The 27,183-nt window shown below is 42.9% G+C and overlaps 1 protein-coding gene across 12 annotated transcripts in view; it reads left to right on the top strand.

Annotated features, from left to right (window-relative positions):
- ASCC2 (activating signal cointegrator 1 complex subunit 2) overlaps positions 1–27,183 on the top strand; it is a 40,251-nt gene that overhangs the window by 10,816 nt on the left and 2,252 nt on the right. For 4 of the 12 annotated variants that reach the window (XM_049804120.1, XM_049804121.1, XM_049804118.1 and 1 more), the window contains 18 exons: positions 767–862; positions 1,955–2,113; positions 2,438–2,608; positions 4,285–4,414; positions 6,366–6,433; positions 8,098–8,208; positions 9,137–9,249; positions 11,301–11,375; positions 11,927–12,034; positions 13,611–13,679; positions 14,412–14,486; positions 14,740–14,926; positions 15,503–15,717; positions 17,397–17,516; positions 21,012–21,236; positions 23,018–23,126; positions 23,688–23,764; positions 24,288–26,569. In XM_049804120.1, the coding sequence (XP_049660077.1) occupies positions 782–862; positions 1,955–2,113; positions 2,438–2,608; positions 4,285–4,414; positions 6,366–6,433; positions 8,098–8,208; positions 9,137–9,249; positions 11,301–11,375; positions 11,927–12,034; positions 13,611–13,679; positions 14,412–14,486; positions 14,740–14,926; positions 15,503–15,717; positions 17,397–17,516; positions 21,012–21,236; positions 23,018–23,126; positions 23,688–23,764; positions 24,288–24,456 (2,262 nt within the window). In that variant the 5' untranslated portion in view covers positions 767–781 and the 3' untranslated portion in view covers positions 24,457–26,569. Of the gene's footprint in view, positions 1–762; positions 863–1,954; positions 2,114–2,437; positions 2,609–4,284; positions 4,415–6,365; positions 6,434–8,097; positions 8,209–9,136; positions 9,250–11,300; positions 11,376–11,926; positions 12,035–13,610; positions 13,680–14,411; positions 14,487–14,739; positions 14,927–15,502; positions 15,718–17,396; positions 17,517–21,011; positions 21,237–23,017; positions 23,127–23,687; positions 23,765–24,287; positions 26,570–27,183 lie in introns of those variants that run through there. The other 8 variants (XM_049804117.1, XM_049804114.1, XM_049804116.1 and 5 more) reach the window with 5 other exon arrangements.

Genomic DNA, 27,183 nt, shown 5'->3' on the forward strand with positions numbered 1-27,183 from the left:
ACAGTGCTTTGCTTTGGATTTAGGATGAGAATAATGTTGATAACACACTGATGTTTTAGTTGTTGCTGAGCAATGTTTAGTCTAAAGTCAAGGATTTTACAGCTTCTCATGCCCAGCCAGCAAGAAGGCTGGAGGGCCACAAGAAGTTGGGAGGGCAGGTGACCCAAACTGGCCAAAGGGGTATTCCATACCATGTGATGTCATGCCCAGTATATAGACTGGGGGGAAAGCTGGCCAGGAGGGGCAGATCACTGCTTGGGGACTAACTGGGCATTGGTCAGCAAGTGGTGAGCAATTGCATCGTGCATTACTTGTTTTGTATATTCTAATTGTATCATTATCATCATCATTATTATTATTATCATCATCGTTATCATTATTTTCTTCCCTTTCTGTCCTATTCAACTGTCTTTATCTCAACCCATGAGTTTTACTTTTTTTCCAATTCTCTACCTCATCCCACTGGGTGGGGGGAGTGAGCGAGCAGCTGCATGGTGCTTAGTTGGGCCACAACAATAAGGAACGGAGATGAAAGTATAGCACCACATTACAGGTTTCTTCTGAGGCATGCGCAGGTGACTCTTGGGTGTTCCCTTGAGGTTTGGCATTTGGGTGGTGTATAAACTGCTTTGCATAAATATATTTCCAGCCACTTGCATGTATGTGTGTAACAGTAAGGCTGTAGCCTCTTTTGTTATGCTTTTGGTTGATTGACCTTGTAAAACACATCCTGTGCTGCTTTTGTTTTTGTGTTTGCTGAAGACAGGAACAAGTCATCACTATGCCAGCATTGCCTCTGGATAAACTCCAGCTGACAGAAAGAGATCCCAAGACAGGGAAGCTGAGAACTTTACCCGCACTGGTGAGCTCTGTTTTTCCTGAAAGCCAAACAAGACCTGTAATAAATAATTGTCTTATGTTGAGGCCTGGGCAAAACTACACCTTTGTCCAGGATGTGATGAAATTTGGTTAGCTTGCCTGTTAAAGAAATTTTTACTGCATTCAGATAGTTGAGACTTCATTTACCCACCATAAAAAAAAACAAAACAAAACAAAAAACGCAAAACAAAACTTACTGTGTTCAACATCTGTAGTAAACTGTATTCTCCTCAAACTGCTTATTCTTTGAAGGAACAGCCTGATTAGTAATGTAAAGTTTGCTCCAATAGAGAGAATGCTTTGGGAGCTTTTGCAAGCTCTGTGTGAAGTTTAGCTCTGAGCTATAGCACTGGGATAAGTCCATCCACTTGCACACTGTGACCTCCCGCCCTGTGGCTTCAGCTTAGTGAAATCAGAAAATTAAATCTACAGTAACCCTTTTCTCACAGAAATAAGGTGGCATGGAGAGAGCCTTCTGGGCTCAAAGTGGGACCTGCCGTTAATGTTGCTTGCTCGTGAGGAGCATTATCCTGGGCATATATGTGGGTTGAGGCAGAGCTTGAAGCTGCTGCTCGCTACTCAACGTGATTCTCACTCTAGGGTGGGAGTATTTGGGCAAAGCCTGTACAGTAACCCTTGGGAAGGGTAGCAAAATGTTTCTTCTCTGTATTTCATGGTCATGTTGGTTTGACTTCACGGAATGTTGTGCGAGAAGCAGTTTGGAGGACAAAGAGAGAGTCCAGGCCACGTTTCAAAGCCATGACATTAAGCTGTTGCTGTTTATTTTGAAGCTGTGGGAGGATTGCTTTGCAAGCCTTTGGTTAGTAGAATGCAAGGAGCAACATCTACCAAACTATGAAGGTCTGAAAATATTGCTGATAAATAAGGATACAAGCCCACTGATCTGCTACCTTGAAAGATTAGAAAATGGGAAGTTACCAGGGAACTGAATGTCAAATTGTATTAAAGTGTAATTTTGTGTCATTTCCTAAAATTCGGTGAACAGTGCAAATGGTAACTGGGCATTCCTGTCGCTTGGTCTGTAGTTTTAATACAGTGTTTTGGCTTTCTGCAGCACCCAGAAATAAAAGCAGATCGGTCTTTTGTGCTATACAGACCGCCACCTGTTGTCAGAGACCCTGCTTTAGTGGAAGAATTCTTGGAGCGAGCAAAATTCATTGCAGATGACCTGAACTGGCTTCTGGCTTTGCCTCATGACAAATTTTGGTGCCAGGTAATAATTGTTTGGTGGACACTGAAGAAAAAGCATGAACAATCTAGGTGCTCGTAAAAGCCATGAACTTTAAATTGTTTTTATAAAGACTTGTATGTGCTCATTATGTCACTTGTCAAGCATTTTAATTCTAATTACTGCACCTTAGAGTGCAAAGAAAGTAGTATTTCCCTATAGATTTTTCATTGTGGATTTTAAGAGTTTGCTTGTATTTGATGCACTCTTGAATGTTTTAGATTGCTTTTAAATTTAACCAGGGTGCCCGTGAGCACAACCTATGAATGTGTGACATTTCCTTCTTTCCATTTTTTTGTCTTGTGCAAGGTAATATTTGATGAGACACTTCAGAAATGTCTGGATTCCTACCTGCGCTATGCCCCTCGCAAGTTTGATGCTTTGTTGGATTGCCTTCCAGAGGTGAACGACATGCAGAAATGTCTTCATCGGAGTGTCTTCCTGACTTTCCTCAGAATGTCGACTCACAAGGAGTCCAAGGTAAATATTTCTTTGCCTTGCAGGTGCTCCGGGCTGTATAGCTTAGGAAAAAAGACAATTGGAGAAATTAATTGTGTTTCTTACTCGCACGTCCAGCTGTGTTCCTCTCCCTGGCTATTTTTATCAGTCTGCTTCTCCATATGGAGATGATACTTCAGCTCTGAGTGGTTATCTGAACTATGATTTCTTGGGTAGGAGATCCAGGCGATCAACTAAGTAATAGCAGGTTAGCCATGTGTGGTGGTATGATACATTGCTGTAAGAGGAAAAAAGAGCAAGTTGGCTTTCATATGGTTGCATGAACAGAGGTTCTTCAGGTCATCAGTAGCTGAGCATTCCCTCCCTCAATGGCACTTCCTCTGTGCCATGAAGTGTCTCATAATCTGTGCTAATACTTGTCTCTCCTTGAACTTTCCGCAAGTTTTGGGCACACAATGAAATTGCTCTAAATTACTGTTTTCTTGGCATCCTAATTGAAAGACACACTGAGCCCTAATTGTGTGAGTGCAGCTCCCATCCGGAGCTGTGGAATTTTGACAAGGCCTTTGGGCAGGATGAGTGAGGCACCTTGTGTTTTAGCAATTACTCCCTTGATATCCTCGTTGGTTCATGATGTGTTGTTTAGTGAAGTATTGATTATCTTGATTATCATCACAATGGTGACATTCAGGACATTTTGAGGAAAGGTCTTGGAGTGGGAGTTGGAGGACGGGTGCTGGGAACAGGTAGAAGGAATGCTAGAGCCTGCAGCTGGCACCACTTCAGCAAAAGTACTTGACACCTCTATGGTGTCTTTCATTCCAGGATCTGATTAAATCTTACCACTCCAATGAGGCAGGCAAGCATTTGAAACCATTTTATAGTTGAGTAATTTGAAGAGAATGAATAGTCTGTTGTCATGCAGGCAGTCAGCAGGAGTTCTAGAAATTGAACCTAGCCAGCATAAAGCTCTGTCCCTCTGCTTTAGCAGAGAAAATGGGCTTACTTTCACTGTGATTGAAAACATTTGCTATCATGGGCAAATTTGTCTTCTGAAAATCTGAAATCACATTTTAGCTTGCTTGTTTCTCAGTGTCAGGGATGATGGAATTTTAGAAGAAATTCCTTCAATGGTAGTGTCGCATATTTTTGACACAGAGCTGCAGTTCATGGGTTTTCTTCCTACTTGTCACTGATGCAGTCATCTTTGGTGCCTTGATTCTACTCTTCCAGGGTACCAATAACCTCAGGCTGTGATCTCACATGTATTTTTTCAGTATTAGTGCCAGTTAAGCTGTTTCTATGCCTGGTTATTCATTCCTACTCCTAAGCTGAGCCATTCTTGTGTCAGCTCAGCAGTTTATATGGCCATGTCGTGAGCCAGGTCTGGGAACTGAATGAACTGTAAGTAGCTTTTTGTTTTTAACTTTTAGGTTGATTGGTTCACTTCATGGTGTGGCCTGGCCCTGCAGGGGTGTGAGGCCAGTGGGGTGGATGGTGTAGTGGCAGTGACAGGCAGCTGGGAATGCGGGGATAGAGGGCTCTACAGAAGCTGGCACAAGCAGAGTTGCTCCCTTCTAGGAAGCAAAATCTGTAATACACTTTTGAGAGATGTTTTTACAGGTGTCATAATGCTGGAGTTCTTACAGAGTAACATATGGATTATCCTTTAAATTACTTTTCTTTTTTCTTTGTAGGATCATTTTATCACTCCCTCTGTCTTTGGAGAAATTATTTACAATAATTTCCTGTTCGACATCCCTAAGATTCTGGATCTCTGTGTGCTTTTTGGGAAAGGAAATGGTCTCCTGCTCCAGAAGATGATTGGTTAGTTAAGCCAAGGAAGGACTTCCTGCATTTAGGCTTTTGCTTAGTTGTATAATGGCAAGTGATGAGTGGGGTTTTATACCAGTGTTACTGCTCTGAAGATGTTCAGTAGCAACTAGAATCTGTAATTTCTAGATCAATTCCTCAATCAGATTACTTTTTTCTTTTTTTTTCTTGTGAACTTCATCTATGTCAAAGAAAGCATTGTGTCTTGCGTCTTAGCTGTCCTGGGCTGGGCTTATGGTGTTAGGCATGAACCAAGGCTCGGTTATGCCTCAGCAGCTGTTTCCCATGCCAATTAAGTGTGTCCTTAGCCACTGTAAGAGGACCATGAGGGCTCTGTAAAATGCTGGTAGACATGGAAAGGGGCAAACAACTCAGTTCCTGGGCAGGGAGGGAGGAGAGTTAGAAGATGGGGCACAGTCCAACTGCTTGTATGAGTGCTTTTGTTCCCAGAGTGGAGTAGAGTGAAATGTGCAACACAAGGTAATCACTGGTCTGTGAAGTGGGAGAACTTGAAATTCCAATGCAGACATTGATTTATATAGTGCTTTCAAACCACAAAGCACTTCATAGCCTTGCTCAAGCTGTGCTTATCCCTCAATTTCTCTGTATCTGTACAGACAGTCTTAGTGGGAAGTACATACTAAGTAATGTCTCAGCCTTGGACAGTAGAACCTGTGTAATGAAGATGGGGCATATTGGTTTAGCTTCTGTATTTATCCTGTGCTCCCTTCACAAGGGAACCACTTGTGATCTTTAACATCCACCTAAGCACAGATGGAGGATTACCTAACCTTGCATTAAGTGAGTTCTTCCTAAATTCTAACCCACTTTGTCTGCAGTTCATGTAATGAAACTTTTTCCTTTCTTTGGTAGTTATTTTTGTCTCAGTTCCAAGTTGACTAACATGAGAAGTGTTAGAGATCATGGAATGCAGCCAAATTTCCAGACCAGAAAAACTTATATAAACCTTTGTATTTTTTAATCCCTTTATCCTTTTTCAGTAACTTCTACTCTTAAATTAATTTGTCATGCCTTCTTACCACCTCTGAGGCTTGACAAGATAAATAGTTCTCTTTCAGATGTGGACCTTAGATTATCTGGGTCTTAAAATATTCTGAAGATGACCTAAGTGTATGAAACCTTATTTGAATTATACATATGCTCTGGAGTGCAATGCAGTAATGCTGCACGCAAGTGACCAATGATTTGCTCACTTGAGTATTTGCATTACATAGTGACAGTAATGGCATGAGCAGTTCTGGTGTGTAGTTCATAACTTGATAAAGTTAGGTTCTTTGCAGGGTATAAATTTGTCTGAAACCTGTCTCATAACTCTTACCTGTGCTCTGTCCTTGCTGAAGAACTCTGTTAATTTTCGTCATCTGAACAGTAATTTACAGGAAAATAGGCAGCCTCTCTGCTTACTTGGTGAGGATTTATGGTATGCCATTACTCAGTGGAGTATTTTGTAAAGATAATGAAGTCCTAGTAATATAATAGCAGGTATTACTAAAGCCTCATTACCTTTAAGAAATATTCTGCAGAACATTTTCCAGTGTATGCTGAACTGTTATCAGTAATTAAAAGTCAACTCCAGTTGTCAAATAAAGGAACTAAGAATGTTTAGCGATAGTATTTGCATTATTCATTGATTCAGCCTCTGGGGCGTGAATCATCTAACATCTTGTTTGCTCTGCTCTGATGAGCATGTTCTCATTGCCAGTTCTCCCGTTGCACTAAAGAGTTGATGGGCCAGCTTTATAGGAGTAGGCCCTGTGCATGAGTTGAGAAGTGAGCCTGTGCCCATGTCCTAAATGGTTATTAGCTGTATCTGGAGGGGGTAGGGTGTCAGTAATAATACAAGTCCATCTTCTGGTGCAAATTTGCTTGTTGGCATGAATGTCTGAACTAATGGGAAATGGTATCCTTCCCCCTCTCTTCTCAGAAAACATCTTTACTCAGCAACCAAGTTACTTCAGTGATCTAGACGAAACTCTGCCCACTGTCCTCCAGGTACTGCTTTCCTGCTTGGCCTAGGGCTTGGATTTCATCTGGAAATGTGGCATAGCTGAGAGGGTAGAAGGGAGCAAATGTGGTCATAGGCAGGCAGAATGTATTTGCTACTGTTTACTTTTTCTAGTTTATGCTAATGTGTGCCAGGTAGGTTTTGAACCTTTATCTAAAACTATTACTAGATGACTGTTTCCTGTTACCTTCCTTCAGCTTCTGGCCTCTGCAGGAATTTTTGTTAGGCAGTTCAAAAAGTATTCTTTGTACCGCTGCCCCCCTGCCCCGCGGGGGAAGCATTGAAACTTAAAGCAACAAAATAGAGACTGTGAGAGGTAGCTAAGACTTGACATAGTAGAATGGGTTAGCATTAGCACTGCAGGTTCTCAGGATTAAATGAACATCTGTTGGAAGGGATGCATTGTTGCCATACGAAAGGTATTTAGCACCTCTCCATGTCTAAGCGTTCATTTTTATAAGCAGCTTTTATATTCCCCAGACTTGGTAAGCAGGATTCACATTTAACCTGAGGCGGAAATCGAGGTGCCTTGGCATCTTTGTACCTTGAAAATGTCACGTTTATGTCCTCCAAAAGCTCACCTATGCACAAAAATAAACAAACCCAAGATACTGTTTACCCCAAGACACCTGTAATGTCACCTGACTTTTTGAAAGCCCACATTCTTCTTTTTTTGCCATGTGTTAAGCAACTGTTAGAGGTAAATCTCAGAGGTGATACCACGTTTAAAAAATATCCTAGGATGCAAGACCAAACCTTCAAATGAATTACTGGGGAGGACAGGAGAGATTCCATTTGCATTTTCTGATGTACCATGTCGCAGCAGTTTCTCTGCAGAGCACTGGTTTTTTTACTGTGTGTTTTTGTAACCACTGCAGGGTGATACCAGTGTATCTCAAGTATATGGATGTGACAGCTCAAAGATGTGTTGTTACTGATCCATAAAACTGTTTATGTGCTTACACTGTCACTGAAAGGAGTTGATACCTGTGCAGGTTTAGGAGCTTACATGCCCTGTAGAATAGTAATACTAACCCCAAGTATGTAACTTCAGTACCTTTAGCCACCCATTCACATACCTCTGGGAGGAGGGTTTCACAGATCTCTCTAGATGCAAAAGTAGAGAAGTTGCTTTTAAGTTGGTCCTACTCCAAAGGTTGTTAGCAATCTGGAACCTAATCCTATCATTTTACCCCCAGATTCTTTGTTTATAAACAAGAGCCACTAACCTCAGGGGAGAGGGCAGGAAGGTTTTGGGACTAGCTCATAAGCAGGAGGTGGTGTTAACTTCCCAGTTGTCCCACTACTCTGTTGCAAATAGGGATCCTGGGTGGCTTCCCAGTGTTGGCCTTGCTGGCTGATTTTTCACACATAGCTAAGGATTTGGATTAGCTGCAATCCCTGTCTCGGCACCACAACCATATGCAGCTGCACTTAAATTAATTGCAAGTTGCAGGGAGTTTCAGAAGTGTGGTGTGGCCCTTCCTGCTGAAGTCTGCAAGTCTGTTGCAGCATTCATCTTACACAGCTCTGTCCTGTATGGAAATAGTCCCTTATTGCATATATGATCATAGCAGTGGTTGTTAACAAGATAAAGCATGTCCCACTGTTTTCTCCTGTCTGTTTTAACACTGGTGTGTTCTTGATTTAGGTGTTCAACAATATTTTGCATAAGTGTGGTTTGCAGTGTGAAGGAGCCTCTGCTGAGCCTCAGAAATTGGAAGAAAAAGTAAATGTGACTCCAGGGAACATGCCCCTCCAGGTAGAACCGTTGCTCCTTGCATTTTGCTGTTTGTAGTCCTGCAGACTGAACGGTCTGTGGAGCAGTAAGACCACAGAAGGTCATTCTGTTCCCAAATACTGGTGGCTCATACAGCACATGGTTCCATGTCATTGTTTCACTGTTTGTCATATGACTTGATGATAAAGCTTTTCCACCATGAGTTGGTTGCTTTGCTTGTGTGCATTTCAACCATATCCATTGTATCATAGGTTCTTTTTAAATGTGGCATCTTTTTCGCTTAACCAGCTTATACGTAATGTAACAGAGTATCTGACAGAAGTCTCCATGTAACCCTGACAGTGAGCAGAGTTGATTTTATTTTTCTTCAGAAATGTTTGTTTAACAACAGTGTACTTTAACTCTAGTTAATTAAGAGGGGGGGTTTTTTGTGTGCTGGGTGCTGACAAAGACAGGCCCCATATCAGTGAGCATGGTCTTCTATATAGTCTTAGTCATACAGTTTGTGTGTGGGAGTTGTTGCAGCTACCCTGGAAATGCATCTTGCACTGAAATGGACCATTGAAATCATCCCTTTAATTCATGTATTACTGCTATGCAGTGCTTCCAGCTAGATGAGGCAGAATACTGTGTGTGGAGGATATATTGAGGACAAAGCCACTGTCCAAAACAGGGTATGAGAAGGATTCTCATAACCTCACAGAATCTTTAATGAGAGTGAGCGGTTGGGATTGCATTAGAGATCTTTAAAGGATGGAAGTTTTAGCAGAGACCTTGTCTCTGCCTCTAGACCCAGTAACATGTGTTTATGATTGACAGCAGACTGTCTTTGTGCAGTCAGGAAAAAGGCTTGGTCTGAGCATGGTGTGTCCCTGTTAGTGAGTTATACTATGTTCCTAGGAAAACTGGTCTGGCTTTTCTCTCAGTAACTGCTTTTTCTTTCTCTCAGGAGCTGAAGGACATTGTGCTGTACTTATGTGACACTTGCACGACGCTCTGGGCGTTTCTTGATGTCTTCCCGCTGGCTTGTCAGACCTTCCAAAAACATGAGTTTTGTTACAGGTACTTCTTGGACTGCAGACAGAGCTTGTCTTGGCAAAATAAAAATACTGAATGTGCTGCTGTGTCCTGTCCCAGTCCCTTCATTGTTAAGAGTAGACAGATTTAATGCAACTAGAGACTGCTAGGTTCACACTGACAGGAATACAGAATAATACATAAATAAATATAGGGATGTCTAGAGTTTGTTACATGTTCACCTTCATCATTATCTATGAGTCATCCTGAAGCCAGGCAACATGACAATTTCAAAACCCAGCTAAACAGTACTGGGTGTGCTTTGGAAAGGGTGGAGAGGGACGAGCAGAAAAGAGTTGTGGACAAAAAAAGTTTCCTGCCATAGGACCTGAAGCAAGGGAAGCAGAAAGTATTTCAGTGTGATAGTCCATAAAGGGTGAAAATAAACATTTTTTGTTCCATGTTATGCCTAAGTTTTACGCTAGAGAATATTACTGATGTTTGGCAAAAGCTGAGTGCCTGGGAGAGGATGACAAGCCAGCACTATCACAGCTGGGCTGACAGCTAATTCCCTGTCCAACTCTGGATCATGGTGGCAATGAGTCAGGATGGTCTCAAGGACCAGACAGCAGAGTGTGTTCCCACAGAGGCTGCAAGTCCTCAAGTGGCACTTACCCAGCTTGCTCCAGGTTTTTTAAACCCCCAGATCATCTTGTAGAGTCTTCTGTGACAGCCTTTGTTTAGGACCAAGTGTTAATTTGTTGTCCTTATTTCCCCTGTTTTGTTTGCTTGTTAGTGTGAATGAACAGACATTTGTATTTTGCTTTTGTTTCCAATCATGTTGCAGACCTCTGAAGTCTTAGAGCTGCCAGTGGTTTATGGACAACAGGTTGAGTAATGCTGCTCTGGGGTGTGTAGGTTTCTGTCCTCTTTGGATGTCATTGTCGAGTTGGTTATTGAAAGACGAGCAGATTGGTGGACTGCTGGTTGCTGTTTGGATTGGCAAGCAGCACTGCTTGGTTACTCAGAGGGGAAAAGCCTTTTGCTTTTAATTCTATTGTTGATGTCAGATGTGCTAAAATAGTCTTGATCTCTGAAGTGGGACAACAGCAACATTTTCATTACTTCTCAATATGGACTAGTGACTGGGTCTTTAGAGTGTGGGGAGGGAAAACTGATTTACGTATCATCTTTTTGGAACCTCTGTGAGTCTGAATCAATCTGCTGGCATTTGCTAATTTCTCTCCCTGACTGAAAGTATCAACCAGCTTCTGCTACATTTGCCTCAAGGATACTCATTTAACATGTTTGGCTCTTAATATGAGACATAGACATAATGTTCCTAATGGAGCCTCTGCTCATCAGTTCAGCTTGGCTTTTGTGCAAAGTGCTGTAAATCACTATTCATAACACCTAGCTACTCAGAAAGCAGTAGTGGCTGTTATTCTGTGAAGGTGTTTCTCTGCACCTTTTGGTGCTCAGTCCCTGAAGGAAAGGGTCTGTGTGGGCTGCCTGGCATATAAAATGTGAAACTGGACCAAACTAACTTTTTTGTTTCCTCCCTGCCCCATTCTACTGAAACATCCTCTTAGCCTTTCTGCATATTGGATACTTTCATCTAAATACCTGCCTAGAGCAGAGCTGAATAGCAAGACTAGTAAGACTTTATTGGAAATCATATCCTGTTTCATATCCAGTTTTTAGCATACAGCAGGATAGGGCCATAAGGATATTGGGGTGGGAGGTGGTGTTTTGGGATAGACTCAAGCCAATCAGTTCATTGCAGACTGCAAATTTGTGTTTGGGATGTTCCTCAGTTGGGCAGATTGTTCTTCTGTTCAGTAGCATGGTGCTTTTCAAATGCATTTCTTTGCCTACGTCTTCAAAGATACCTTGATGGTTTCGTTAGAGAGCTGCTCTTTGTCTATTGCATATTTGCTTGCTTGTGTTTCAGGGAACAAATAACAAAATGGGATAATGCTAATGAGTACTGCTAGTGAGGAGAATTTAATGAAATTAACAATTTGATTTGTCTTTTAGCAAATGATTTTTGAAACCTCAGTTGACAGTTACTGTTTTGTTGCCCCTTTCTACAGATTAGCTTCGTTTTATGAATTGGCAATTCCTGAGCTGGAATCTGCAATTAAGAAGAGGCATTATGAGGATAACAGGTGAAAATGTCTGCAAAGGCTTGCCTTTACTTTTCAATAAAACTCTCCCAGGGCTTAGTTAAAAATTCACTTCATGCTGCTTTACCCACCTCTGCGGAGTCTTTCTATCTTTTTTTATGCTGCTTCAAAGAACTCTGAAGAGATGGCTTTTCTAATTCCAAAATTTTCCTGGGCAGTGGGGTGACTAATGATTTCTTTCACTGCTGTCTAAGAAGAAATTTGATGGGAGATCCATTCAAATTGTAACAAAGCGTGAAAACATGAATGGTTTCTCTATGTGTAGGTTGGTCTTATTTTAAGGCACAGACTATGCTGGTACAGTTGAGATATTACGTGTCGAGCTGTGGGGACAATTGGTGATTGAGACCAACTTTGTTTAGAGCATGGATTTTCCTTAATGACTATGAAATGGCTGTAATCTCTGGTTCTTGCAGAAAAGGAAGGATTCTGTTTAATGAAATGCCTCTAGAGGGTTAACTCTGGAATAAAGGTGTGTTAAAGATTCAGATTTCTTGTGCTGACACCAACAGTGTCTTTTACTCTCTCTGAAGTGTTTTCGCTGATTTGTGGAGGAGAATTTCACATTCCAGAAAGAGGATGATAGAAGCTTTTCACATCCTAATAAACCAAGTCTGTCTGCAACCCATCTTAGAAAGCAGGTATTGGCACTTGGGCTCTGTGGTACTAGCCAGTTATTTGATTGCTGTTGTGGGGGAGATTGTTTCTTCATTTTCAGGTGTACTGGAGAAAATGAACGGATACTCCTATTTGTGTTGGGGTTGTAGCCAAAGACTTTGGCTAAGATCAGAAGTCTGTTGTCCTGCATAGCAGGAGTGTTTCAGATGAAGCTATATGATCCAGAATTGGTGTGGTGAGTTGTGTGTTGACCCCGCTGGAGTGGGATAATGCTGTGGTCCAATGAGCTTTCTAACCTCAGTTCGTGGCTAAGTTGCAAATTCTAATGGTGTAGACACTTTGAGTGAGACACCACAGTAAAAGTGATGCGGTGTTATAGATCACTGAAAACAGTCATTTTAAATTTAGATACTGATGCCTTTACCTAGTTCTTCTCCCGCCTCCTATTGTGGAAACTTAACTGATAGCTCTGAGTAATCTCAAAATGAAGGCAAGTATAACTGTCCTTATTTTAAAATAGAGAAGTGAAGTGAAATGACCCAAAATCATGCTGCATATTGGGAACAGAGCCCAGAACCTGGATCTTGATTGTAAGGCCAGTGGTCCCTTGGGCTAGTCTCTCTTTGCCCGTGCTTGTTAACAGGTGTTGTAGATTGTTGGTCTCTGCAGCTCTCATTCTGCTTGAATATTTTCCCTGGTTCGATATCAGTAGAGTTGTCCAAGAAGATGAGGAGGGTCTGTTGGTGGAATTCCTTATGAGAGACCTGGATTTGCTTCCTTGACTTCGTCTGTGACCTGGACTCTCACCCAATCTGTGCTGTAAATCCAATCCTTAAAGGAGCAATAGCAGCTTTGCTTTACCCTTGCTTACCTCAGTATTGCCTTTCAGTACTCACCAGAATATTGAAAGTATAAATGAACTGAGGAGTGTAACATGTTCAGTTTCTACAGTATTAAGGACTATATGTACTTCAGAGGTAGTAAAGGACAGCTTCAAACTCATGGCCAGTTTGACAAGAGCTGAGGCTACTGTGAAAATGGTGTGTCTGGCTTCTAGAGAAATACCTTTTTTCTTAAGACTTATGTACTGCAGAGATCATTCTGGCTTGCTCTGAGGCTTGATGTATCAGCAGCAATGGGAGGTTTAGGCATTATAACAGAAAGGTTGCAATAGGAGTTCGCTTGGCATATGTTCTTACGTAGGGTGAACACGCACTTTCTAGGAGGTTCACTGGTATAATCCCAAGACACATAATAAGAGTGCAATTACCAAAGCACTACACGCCCTTTTCTGCTTATTGCAAGTCTGAGGCATCAAACTATGATTTGTAAAGTCTGTCTCAAGTCTTGTAATTCTAACTGTGGTATGGCTTTAGATCTAGCTGGCTGAAATGTTTGCTGAAGCCATAAAAGAAAATCGTTCCCCTTTGACTGTTTGCTCCTGTGAAAGCCAAAAAGTAGTCTGAAATCTATTTTCAAACAGGATTTTCCCTTTATGTATAAGTGTGACTAGTTTGGCTAGTGAGGCAGAATGCGGAGATTGAGCAATGCGGTAGGCTTACCACTGAGTTTTTCACTCTATGCCATTGTTTTCTGCAGCCGTGAGAATATTCAGCCTTTTATTGAGGAATTCCTACAGATCTTCACTTCAGTGCTTCAGGAAAGGAGGTGAGTCTGGCTGAAAAGAGGCCCAAGGGAGAGGGTCAGCTTGCCGTCTTCTTCCATTCTTCACAACAGAATTGCCCGAGACATTATAATGGGGCATTACGATGCATTTGGGAGTTAGAAATCACTCTGACTAGTTGGGAGAACTGCTCTGAGAGGATTTCAGACTGCAGTACAGACTTTATTGTAAAGGCGAGGAGGATGTTGCATGACGCTGGAGAATGTTATTCTTTACTCTCTTTAATCGAGGCTCTCAAAGTGGAGGATAGCAATTTAGCTATTAGCTAACTTGACAAGTTAGACTATTATTACTAACCTGTGCTTTCCAACTGGGTTGACCAGGCCAGAAAGATATTAAGTGCTAATGCTGAAGACGCAAAGTGAGTAAGCGACAGGACTGGGAATTTTATCTTGTCCTCCTGATGATGCTGTCATTATGATCATGTTCAAATCATAAACCTTATTTTCTCTGTAATGCGGCACTGGGTTACAGGTCTTAACATCATGAGGAGTGGTGCAACTGGCTCTGGCTTGGGGGGAAGTGTTGCTGCAGTATAATGGGAGCAAAATCAGACATGGCAATGCATGCTGGAATCCAGTACTGGGTGAGAGGTTATTTGTGTTCATACCTGAGTAGTGAGGAAGTCAAAGTGGCATAGCAGGGATGGTAGTGTGTGACAGGTCTGCTGGTAATTTATTGAGTTCGACTGATTAAACTTGCTTCTGCATTTTCAGATTTCTCCGTGACTATGATGAGCTGTTTCCTGTTGAGGATGATGTCAGTTTGCTTCAGCAAGCATCCTCCACGCTGTATCCTTTGCTGTCACCTCAGGTTTTTGCAGACCTGGCTACTCTTAGATTCCTTCACACCAATGGCATTTCCACTGTTGCTGCCTCTGGTTAAGCTGCATGACTGGCAATGAGCGATGGAAAGTTTCCTCTTGAAAAGGAGGGAAATGTTGATGTAGGCACAGGCTTGGTAGTTCGCTGAAAATTGCATACTTACTCCAAGGTGAGGTCTAAGTACATGCATCTAGAAAGGTCCTTAATGCTTTCCTTTTAGAGATGAGACCAGGACAGCCTATATCCTCCAAGCAGTGGAAAGTGCATGGGAAGGGGTAGACAAGAGAAAAGCACAAGTCGTTAAAGATCCAACACCACTAGCAGCATCTAATGGAGCATCTGCGATAGTGGAGAGCACTGCCGAGGACATTGAAGAGCTCGGGGCTGCATATGCATCAGAGGATGAGGTGAGTAGAGCTGTGCAACTGGATTCTGCTCTTTCTGTCCGTACTTCATCTGTGAAGAGAGGATTAGTTTGCTCGGTTTTGGGGATTAGGTGAGATTTAGTCTCATTTCTTACCTTTGCTAGACTTCAGTGCAGCCCCATGTGCCTTGTGAAATGAGAAACAAAGCTACACCTGAATCCCAGCTTTATCTTTGAGCAAATTGCTTCTAGCTCCCGTTGGCTTGGGTTTCCTGTTGCTGTGGTTTATTCAAATACTGTAGTTCATCACTGTAGTTCATGTGCATAATTTTTAAATGCAGAGTTCATATGTTATTTGAGGAAGGGGTTCTCCAGAGTATCCTTGCTGACTCAGGGACAGACAAAAGTAGTTGTGTGCCCAAGTCTGTGTCACAAGACCTTCTGTAGTATAAAGAACTTAAATGATTTCTCTTCATTTGACTTCAGTCTTTTGACTTCTTTGTGTTTAAATTCTGATAACCCAGACTGCTGCTTTCCCTTTTGTTTAACGTGCATACCTGCCTTCCCTCAGCTGCTGTCTCTTTCCAGTAATGCCACCAATTCTGTTTGTTATATGTAGTGTGCCGGTGCAGCTGCTGCGCCCATTGCCAAGGTGTCAGGGGTGGAGCTGGACTCTCTGATCTCTCAAGTGAAAGACTTGCTGCCAGACCTTGGTGAGGGCTTCATCCTGGCCTGCCTGGAAGAGTACAGTTACAATGCAGAGCATGTGATCAACAACATTCTAGAAGATAAGCTGGTACCATACTTGGATAAGCTGGACCGAACAATGCAAAGGTGTGGGACTTCTGGTGCAGCTTTGATGCCTTTGGGGTTTTTGTATGTGGGTTATCATTTAACATCACTCTTACTGAAGGTTAGACACTTGTTGAGCTCTAAGAAGTTGCATGTGTGTTTCCTTGGAGTAAATAGTTGCAGTGAGAGCTTCTCGTTGCCATCTGCCGCTAGCTTTCTGCCCTCGTTATGTCCCTACAGAGGACTGGAATGTTCACTGCTCAGCATTTCAGTAGAGCAGATGCTGGGTTGTGTTTTGTGACAGGGAGACAAAAACGCTTGTACAATAAATGCTCAAATAAGAACCATTAAAAGTCCTTCATGGGGACATTGGCTTAGCCAGGGCTGGGCAATAGAGTGTGTTGCCTTCAAAAGTTATTTTGCTGCAGAGGACAGGGTTGTAGATGTTAAAATCCCAGCTGTCCTGCAGGAAAGGGCATCTTCAAAGGAACTAATTCAGCTGAAATTCAGCCTGCAGGGTCAAATACAGTATTTGACAGGCTACTGTTTTGCAGTTGGAGTTAAACCAGAGAGAGATTGGAAATGGCAATTCAGATCCATTTTTCTCTACCCTTTGACAAACTTGCCAGGCTTTTGCTTGCTTCTCTAGGTTGTACATGGGATGTAGAGTTTATAGCTGGCAGTAGAATTGAGTTGTTTTAGTTTGTCTGCAGCTGCTAGCGTGTGTTTGTGCTGCAACAGCAGTTTTCGACTGAGTATCAGGATGTGAATGTGCTGTTTGCTCACATTTCATGGAGGAATGGGCAGACTGTCTCATTGTTGCATTAAAAAATGAACGCATCTTTATCAGAAAAATGATGTTAAAAAAACCCCTTGGTTTTGCAACAGTCTTCATGCTCTCACAGTCAGATCTGCTGACTTTGGCACAAATGTTGTGGGGTGGGCGTTTGGAAGGGTTGGGGTTTTTTTCTGTAAAGCTAGCAGTTACAGAAGATAGGGCTGGTTGGGGTTTTTTTGTTGGTTGTGTTTTTTTCCCCTGCCTTTTGCATCTTGAAACAAAACTGTCAGTTCAATAGCAAATGTTGAATTTTGATCGCTGGTGATTTTAGAAGTGAGCACAGCAGCATTTTCAGATGCCCAGCTGAGCTAACAGCAGCAACAAAATTAATGTAAAAATAATGGTCTTTTGACTTATAAGTTGAACAAATGGAAACCTGGAATCCTGAGAAAGAATTAAGAAGGAGCCATAGGGAGATAAATATCCCGAAATCAACAGCAGCAAATTATTGGAATTATTTCCAGCATGTAATTCATCATACTTAGTGTTTGGCTTTACTGAGTCACTGTTTTGAGACCACGCAGTCTGTTGAATATTCCATGCTGCTGTACAGTTTTAATTATTCTTAAACGAACAGAAGTTTGGTTTTGCTTTCTGTAAGTCGCTTTAGTTTCCCCACAAAGATAAGCTTCGAAAACTGTGCCTTTTATCTTAGATCAATGCCATGTAGTGGTCATGCATGTTCTATAGTGTGGCTGTGAAATGAAGGAATTGCAATCTGTGACCCAGTCAGCCAGCACCATGAAAAGGATCTTGGCATGCTGTGGATGACTTTGAGACTGACAAAGAATAAACCAAGGTCTTGGGAAAGAGAGGACTTGGTCTTCCTCAGCTCGCCTTTGGTTTTTATTCTCTCTCTTTTTTTCTTTTTTTTTTTTAACAGACAGCTGAAGCCAGACCCTACTCCTCTAGTCACTTCTCGCTATAATGTTTTCCAGAATGATGAGTTTGATGTTTTCAGTAGGGATTCAGTGGATGTTTCTCGGATACAAAAAGGCAAGCGGTGAGTATCATGCACCCTCAATTAACCCTGTCTGTCAGGAGGAATACATATCTGTGAACCTGCAAATTTGTTTCTCGTACAAACCTCCTGCAGGAATTTGTTGGCAGGGGGTAAGGCTTATAAAAAATGTTTCCTATCCGTTTCTTCTGTTTCTCTGGGAAAGTAAAATGAAATATTATTAGGGGTTGGTTTCAGTTAGTGTTTTTCCTAATTGGCTTTCCTCTGTATACTGCTAGAGATTGCACTGCCAAGCTCATTGGTAATGTCAGGCTCTTTCTTCTTGGTCTTAATATTAAACCTGTACTGAACAACAAACCTTGAAAAGCAACCATCTCTACGAGCCTGGGATTGTGACTCAGAACTGAGAATTAATAATGATTTGGTTTAGATCCAAGTGAAGCTTCAATATCCATCTACTTCAAAAATCTGATAACACTCAGTGGCTTAGACCACTTTTGTTGTTCCTGCTGCTGTAAGCTTCCTGCAGAAGGGCATTTCCTTTGCTTTCTGCCTGGTTTGCCATGTGGTACTGTGCCACACTCTGTGCAAATTTAGGTTAGGACATTGTCCTGCTGGCTCCCATTGATGTTAACTGTATCTCTATAATATGGTTAGTTTGTTTCAGATTGTTTTTAATCACTTTCTCTAACCAGCCAAGTCTGATCTTTATGTTGGTATGTATTTACACAGAACATGAGTAGAAGTCGGGCCAGAGATTGAGCCACATGACCCTGGGAGCTCCTGGTTAAGGTTTTTGTTGCAAAGCTGCATCAAATCCTCAGGAGAAAACCACTTTTGTCCCAAAATCCAGTCAAAGAGCTTCTCAGCAGCAGTGCTATAGTGTTTATACTGGCTCGGCTAGGCAAGAAAATAATTTCTCTCTGGCCAAGGCAATGACTTTTGAAGTGTCCATAGCTAAGAATTCACAGACACAATCTCTCTCCTTTCTCCTCATCGTGTTGCCTTGCTCAGGGTGCAGGCAGGCACCTTGTCAGTCAGGAGCCTTGTGCACAGGTGTGCTTGGATATATCGCATCTCCCCAAAGTCTTGCACATGTGGGTAGCTGCTGCAGCAGCCGGGCAAGGCCAAAGAACACTGAGTTTAGCACAGTGCATCCAGTGTATGGAATAACCCTGCTCAGAGCTCCCTCTGCAGATCCCTCTGCAGAGAGCTTTGAGAGTTGCGAGTCATTCCTGAGCTGGGTTGTGGGACCCTGCTCCCATGGCATTGCCCTCCAGCTGCTGCCAGGGAGGCTGTGTCTTCTCTCCAATGGTAACATCACTCCTTGAGAAAGTTGTCATCTCTTCTGCTGTTACATGACCTCTTGGGATTATCCTCTTACTGCTGCTGTTCCTAGTGTCTCTTGGCCTCCCTCAGGCTGTGTCTTCATTTCAAAACAGTTCTTCTTACACTGAGAACGCTCTCTCTGCAGGTCTCCAGACACGTCATTTATGTTTTGTGTGGGTTTTAAAACCTGGAAGTAACTAGCTGGAATCAGCAATGTACACCCTATGCCCAAAGTTGACCATATCTAACTAAATCAAAGGATAAGCTATAGTACCTTGCTCTCTAGGATTTAACGTTCAGAACTCCATAAATATGAAGAGTGTGTCCTTTCAGCACTAAAAGTGCAGCTTCCTCAGTAGTCCTTATTCCACAAGCAAGAAACCTGTATCTGGGTAACAGGGTTCTCCTAGCCTAGTTTGAGATCTGCTTTGGATTTGAATTATCAATATACCTTTTTTTTCATCTTTTTTTTTTCTCCTTAAAATCTTTTGCTCACCAAATTCTGCTTGTGTTTAGAGTGTTGTTGCTGCTGAAGCATGATGTCGCAATAGTGCTTCAAGAGTCAGATCAGGTTGGGTCCCATTGCACTAACTGCTATGCAGGTAAGCGTAAGCAGTTTGGGGCAGGGACTGTTAATTGGAAGGAGAAAGCCACACCAGGATGAGGAGAGAAACAAGCATGAGGAAATGATCATATTAACATATATGATTCTCTGCTCATCCTGAAAAGTGATCTCACCTCTCTCTGCCCATCCAGCCATAATTGCTAGCTGAATCTGTCTTTTGAAGTCAGAGCATGTCCTGAACATTGTGGGACTAGAGGAGTTATCCCACTGTTTTTCTGGAATTGGTGCCTGAAACACTTCACTGCAGCTCTTCTGCAGTCATCAGACCAGCTCAACAGGAAACAATTATCAAATATTTAGTTCAGTCTCATGCTGAATACCAACAGAAGATGTTATCCCAGCCTAGGTATGTGTGAACTAACCACCTGCTTTGTAGGGCATTTTGCAACTAAATGCAAGCATGTAACAGTGAGTCATGTTAGAAAGTGGAACCACATCTATCTATAATGTTACTTTGTTTTGAGATTCTTAATGAAAATCAGGCTGCTTAGATCACTTCCCCGCTGCTCGCTAGCATGTCACATAAGTCTATCCATTCTTGAGCCACTGACAGTATGCCTTGGACAGGTTCTTTCTCTGATAATATCCAGATGCCAAATAGATCACTGATGCATGTTCCTCCTAGACTTTGAGGGCTGCAAGTTGTCCTGTGAATACTTGACAGTGGACTCCCTTGCTGCTTTGCTGTAAGGGTATGTTTGGCTGCTCTGAAAAATGGGACTTCAAAAAGTTTATGCTTGTGCAGCTTGAGACACAGCATCTCAGTGGCTGCTTTTTAATACCTTTGTCAAAATTTTATTTCATGGTCTTCCCTTCTTTAAAATTACTATAATTTACTTGTCTCCTAAATTTTTGAAAAAATTGTACATGTAGTGCTTTGAGTAGTGATTCTGATCCAACCTACTCTGTTTTCTTCTTTTCATTCTTAGTTGTGCTTAGTCTAATCCTTACTTGCTGTGCTGATAATTTTTTTGCTTTCCCCACCTACATTCATGTTTTGCATCTCACGTTTGTAAGCTGAGGTTCTCTACTGTAGGAACATACATGTCCATGCAGCAGTTACTCTAATGCAGCCCTGGTCCATGAGTTGCAGCTGTGCGTGCTACTGCAGTGAGACGATACTGCAGCATGGTGTTAGAGGGCACTCTGGGCCTTGCAGAGCCATCTCATAGACTGGAGTCTTAGCTCTAACAGCTTGCCATTCAAGATTGATGGGACTTCTTGTGTTATTTGGATCTTGGCCAAATTTCAGCTTGTGTATAATTGCATTTGGCCTCCTGTAAAAGCTTCCTTTCCATCTCAAATGATGGTGGCGGTCTCCAATTCCTGTTATCTGGTGTGTAATCTTGCCGGGCTTCTGTTTAAAAATGACTTTGTTCCAAGCCAGGAGTGGCCGATTTTAGTAGCCAGACAAACAGCCCTGTTATAAATCAGAGGGGAAATAGGTAGGCTTAAGTAGTGCTTGTAGAGTTTGAGATAAGACTTCTGTTGCTTCAGCTTCCACTTACTAACAGGAAAAAAAGTAACTTACAGAGAAGATCTTTACACTGCCTTTTTGTGTCTGCCTTTCCTTTTCCATGCAGGAGGGAGAAGGACACGACCAGGAGTTTGCTGAATGACAAACGCCTGGTTGCTGAGCAGAAGGAGCGCTACAGCCAGTACAGTGTGATTGTGGAGGAGATTCCTGTGCAGCAAGGAGAAGCTCAACTCTACAAGGAGGACTATGAGGATGAGTACGATGACACTTATGATGGAAACCAAGTGGGGGCAAATGATGCTGACTCAGATGATGAGCTGATCAGTAGGAGGTAGGTGCTGTGGCTTCAGTGAATGGGAGATTGATGGGAATCGCCAGCTAGGGTTGCCTGGCTCGCACAAACCTGTTCAACGCTGGGTTTTGGCACTGTTTCTCAATGAGGATGTGCGTGCTTCAAACCACCCCTTGTTCTGCTGCTGCTGCTTTCTCTGTAATATGCAAGGAGGGAGATTTGAGTCTGTCTTCTGTTGGTAGGGAGTGTTGCCATGACATGCACCCAGGATGTTCTCAGGCTTCCACTTTCTGTGTCTGCAGGACTCAGCCATTGCCTCAACTAATCAACAAATTTAAGGGGGCAATTTGCTGTTGTGTTGAAACTTGTACTCAGCAGTGCTTCTGCTCATAAAAAAACTATCCTGCAGCAGGGGAAAATGGGCCAGCTTGAATAATCAGGACTGAGTGAACTGAGCACATAAAATGGCTGGTTAGCAAAGGAAAACTTCAACATTTGGAAAATTGTATGGCTGGACTTCTTCTCCTTGCCAATCTCCTCTGACATCTCAGAGTGCTGACACCTGGAATTCAGTCCTGGATGGACTGCACAGCACTCTCCACAATGACTGACAGCTGGAGACAATTAGTTTTTAGGAAGCAAGGGGTTAGTTTGGGATGGGAGTTGTAGAATATTTATTTTAAAAATAAGATCTAGAAAATGTGTTTTAAAAGGTGGTTGAATATTTCTGAAAGTGGCCTTTCAAATTCTGATGTATTATGAAGATGTCACCATTTCTAACCTCAAACCAAAATGTATCTTAGGGGTTCCTTTGTCCCTTTTGGATTTTTTTTTTTTCCCTCCTAAAGTGTGGTGAGGCTTCAATTTAAATCCTTTTTAGGATTTCAATTCAAATCTTTTTTAAATCCTGAGTGTGGCACTCAGTTCTTTTTTCCCCTATTTCAGGTGCTCAGGTCTCACTGCTCCTAGAGAGGCAGTAGGAACAATTAGTGGATGTTACTGCTGAAAACTAGATCTATAGGTTTGAAGTAACAAAGGCTTTTCTGTTGTGTTTTATTTATTTGACAGTGCAATCATAAATCTGAATTCCAATAGAATTTCAGCACACATGTATATATATATGTATATTAAAGAAGAGCTATAGGCACGTGGTAAATTCTGCCTCCACCCCCCGGGCCCTTTGCTGCTCTGCTTGTTCAGGGTGATTCATAAAGCTTGATGGATTTCTCCAAGTATTTCCCCCTGTATGAAACTGGGGCACAGCAATGAAACTGGGGCTCTATGGATAACTACTGAGCAGTCATAGAGGTTTTAGAGCGTAGCACTTTCTGAAAATTAACGTTTCTGTCTGAGTTTGAGCTTGAGGTTTGAGGGTTTGTCTTTGTACAATAGATGTTCTCTGACTGGTGAGCTAAAGCCTAGCATAGTATACTCCTTAGTAATGCCTTGTGGCCATGCCTGGGTTCCCTTCTCCCAGAGGAAGCAGTTGTTTCCTTGGAGAAATTCTTTGTGAGGTTTCAGGTTTTTCCTGACCTGCTCCTTTTTTTAACTATTATTATTTTCAGTAACAACTTCATAGTGAACATTCCCCAGTGAGGAACATGTGTTCATTAATTGCCCATAGTAAATGTGTTGTTAGCTACTGGGTCTCTTTTTTTTTTTTTTCTTTTTCTCTCTCTTCAGAAAAAGAACCAAGTCTATGAAATTTGTAGGTTCTCTTTTTTGAAAGATACGATGCAAACCAAAAAGGATATGCTGTTCAGTGAAATGTTTGTGGCTGTACTGTCTTCATTGCTGACTGTTTGTGTCTTAATTCTCAGGCCATTCACAATTCCTCAGGTCTTGAGACCTAAAGGACATGAGGAAGGACTGGAGGAAGAGGAAGAGGATGAAGAGGAGGAGGAGGAAGCTGAAAAGGAAAGAACAAAGGTGACATTTAGTTTGTGGTTGCAGTTGCATTAAGATTTACCATATGTCTTATCTGCTTCACCTGTGGAGTAGACTTCCTCTTTCAGAGAGTGAATCTTTTAACAGCAGCATGGAGACTGAGCTGCTTTTCAGAGTGGCTACGTCTGTGGTCTGCTGGACTGTGAAATGTCCCCCGAGTACAGCTATCCACTGCTTCCTAGGCTAACCATACTGGAGCAATGGCACTTACTCCATGGAGAGGTTTAATCTCCTTGATTCCATAGACAGATGATGCCAGCAGAACACTTTGAGGGTCAGTAATGCCCTGTTGTCATGGATGTACTGGAAATGGTGACGTTGATGGTGTTGCTGGCAGAGGTAGGATGTGGGAAGAAGTCTCAGTCAGGTTTTCTGCCAGGTTTTGTGTTTAGAGTCACTGACACCAATCCTGCTGGCTCAACCAGAAGAGATAATGAACAATGAATTGACTCTGTTCCATTATCCAACAGAATCACCTCCTGCCCTAGCCTTTTGCATGGTGCTGATGAGTTTACTGACCTCTTTCCTTTCTTCCCACGGTAGGACCATTTTGTGCAGGACCCAGCTGTACTGCGGGAGAGAGCTGAAGCCAGGCGGCTAGCTTACCTTGCGAGGAAAGGGTAAGTAAGCATCTCCCTCTGTGGGATGAAACTGTGGCTCCACAGTTAGCAGGTGTTTTGCTGCTGACTGGAATTGTTGAGGGTATACCTGTTCATTAACATTCCTGTATGTCAGGGTCACTACCACAGTGGTGTTAACTTTCTCACCCAACTTCTACTTCACTGCTGGTTGTTCTGTCCCATCAAATGAGTAGGCGCATCCCTTTGTCATAAGCAGCAGAACCCTGTGCAAGACAGGATCTTAGAGAGCACAGCTTCCCAGAGCTTGAACAGCTCCCACAGGGATTTCAGAACAGTTTAATAGCTGGCTTTAGCTGATGCATTCAATGTGCAGAAGGACGTAGTCGTTGTGTGGGTAATGCTGATACTCAGCTATTGCAGAAGCCCTGCAGAGCTGGGGTGAGCCGAGGCTCAAGGCCTGACAGCTGAACCCCTCATGCCCGGTTGTCTCTCGGGATCGGTGTATTTTGTCCCCCAAGCGTGCAGCATGATTGTTGTGATGTCCTTTTTCTGTGTACTACAGGCACAAGCACGACAGCTCTGCTGTTGTTGGGAATGTGAAGGGCCATGGGCAGAACCGGGAAACAGTGCAGGAACGAAGGAAGAAGGAAGCAAACAAAAGCACAAGAGCTAACCATAATCGACGAGTCATGGCTGACAGAAAGCGGAATAAAGGCATGATTCCTTCCTGAAAGACCAGGTGTTGGATCATCCCCAGTCCTCTGCTTAGGAGGAGACAGTTGTGCTCTGTTCCCTCAGCACCCCCTTCACTCAGGGGACTGGGCGTTGTGGTTCGGTACCTGGCACTTCAGCTCATGCGGAATTGCACGCCCTGCGGGAGGCCTGCCTGTTCATGGGAAGGAACTGTCCTCCAGGCTGACCCTGACTGCTTTTCAGTTTATAGCGATGTGTGTATGACGGTGGGCTGCACTGCAATGCATTGGACAGGCTGCACCAGCCATTTGTTTCCTTTTGTACTATTTATAATTCTGAGAATTTTATTTTCATACCAGCTCCGTACGCCCTCTCCGCAACTCAAGTGGGCTTCCAGGCCACACAATGGGCAGCTCTGAGAGCAAGGCTTCCCTGGAACAGCCCTCGTGGTTTTCTGCTCCACTGAAATGCCTTATTCTGAAGTACAAGTTGAAGGTTGATAAGAAAACGCTCAGGCTATTACCATTGCCAACAGACACAAAGGAGTTCAGGTGAATAAGACCTTATACATTTCTGTCCCTTGAGTGAGGTGTGTGAAAACAGAACATGCAAATAAATGATTTCAATCTTTTAGTTGGTGTTTTAGGCTCTTACAAACCGTATTGATCTTTAACTTGGAGGAACCTCAACAAGGCTTTTGATGTGCTCTATCTGCAGGTAGTGAAATTCAGTTGCTGTTTTGTGTTGGTTTAGTGTAATGAGATCTAGGCACAGCCACTGAGACTGAAGGTACTTGAAAATCAGGATCAAGGCATCCTAAGCAAGATGACAGTAGTATGGAAATCACAGCTGAAGGCAGCAGGGTCAGAGTCCCTGGGGAGCTGCCTCTTCAATAACCACTTGTCACACTCTGTGAAGCAGAACTGCCCTGATCATCACTTTTGCTGTTGGGAAGGCTAGGAGCTAATAGTAAACAGCAGTTTGTAGTTGCTGGAAGGACTTCTCCTGAGGGCTGTCTTTTGTTACGGAGTTGTTCCCTAGGCAGGGAGACACACAGATTAGAGTTTACCTTGTGACCCTTTTGTAAGGTGCTTGAATGCCATGGCAATGGCTTACTACACTGTGCCTAGGCAAGTCTGGAGCATCTTCCAGTAGCTGGTGATAAAACTGTTGCAGTCGCTGTTGTCACAGAACATTAGCATGTTTTTGGAGTGCTGTGCCCATCATGGAGCTGAACTTTCAAGTAAACAATTAGGCTTTGCTTGGCTAATCTGCTCCAAGTGCCATCTCCCCACTGCCACACTGTTTTTTCTAGTACTGCAAAGGTGCCTGTGGTTGTCATCTGCACACTGAGAAAATTAGCAGTGGGTTATGTAGTGTTAGAGCTACTGTTCCAGGGTAAACCTAGTGCTGCCTTCCCACTTCAGAACCCTGCAGGAGGAGTGCTCTGGTAATGAGCTCTGTAGGCACGTACGTTGCTGCCTGGTTTTACGCAGAGGGCGGGGACTATGGGGCTGTATGATTAGCACTGCTGCCAAACACTATTGTGCTGGGGCTGTCTTCAGAAAGTGTAGAAATGGCTGTCACTATTATGCAAATAAGATGAAGTCCTGAGTGCTCTGAGGACAAGATTTTTCTTTGCATATCCGTACTGCCCAAGCCTCCTAATGACAAGGCATAGGAAAAAGGGAATTACGTTTACCAACTTCCCAAAATCCACTGTCAAGGGCAATTACCTGCTAGGATGACTAACTCTTCTCTAGCTACCGTTCTCCGGACTAATAGCTTTATTTACTCTCTGCCGGTCTGCTACAATGCTGTCCCCCCTTCCTAATAATGTATTCATCTTCAGTTCTTGCTTCTAAGAAGCTGAAAATCTCTGTCACCTGCTCACCATAGTGTGAAGCTATCAGCACTGCAGACAGAGCTGGTAGGAAAGCAGGCAGTCTTATACTGTACAAGATTATCCTAGGAAAGCTTAAACTGTTCCTCTTAAGCATGTCTAAAAGCACAGCTGGGACTGTGACAGCTGTAGTTGTTTTTTTGCTAAAAAAAACCCCAAGCACAATGTTTTTTAAGTCCTCTGTGTTCTTGGAGTAAATGTTTTACTCCTGACACCTATTTGCAAACCCAATAAAGCTTCTTTCATTAGCACTGGCTCTAATTTGCTCTGCCTCATCCATTGCTAAAATGCCTCCTTATTAGTGAAAATATGAGGAGGGAGAGATGAGGCTTCTGGCCTGGGAAAGTGGGAAGAGCAGGAGTCAATCAGCCACATCTTCCTACAGCCAGCTGAAAGCCCAGAGTAATTAGCTGAATGGTTACCCAAACCAGTACCTGAATAGCCCTTTGATGTGAAGAAAGATGTGTTTGAAATGGCCACCTAAAACAACAGGCTGGACTCTTATGTGAAGTTGCTGAGAAGAGAATTACTCCTTCCCCTCTAACAGCCAGGGGCTGGAGCCGCACACCCAACCGAGGGGTGGATGCTTCTTGCAGAGCTAAGTGATTCCTCTCCCTTTGAAGCATCCCCTTTGATCAGAGAGCATGGAGGCAGGCTTGTAGAATAGTACCCAGGCCTGACAAGACAGTTCTGCCCCTCAAGCCACCTGAAGAGCTGGAAGGCACAGTAATAGCTAGGAAAGAGATCTATATTCCATGTCAGTAGGTTTTGGACAAGCTAGAAGTTAGACACCATCCCCATTTTCAGCCCAGCAGACTGACAGGCATGCACATGCCAGTGGTGAGGCAGATTTCTCACTGGT

This window comes from Accipiter gentilis, chromosome 7, assembly GCF_929443795.1.
Source record: "Accipiter gentilis chromosome 7, bAccGen1.1, whole genome shotgun sequence".
Taxonomy (NCBI): Eukaryota; Metazoa; Chordata; class Aves; order Accipitriformes; family Accipitridae; genus Astur; species Astur gentilis.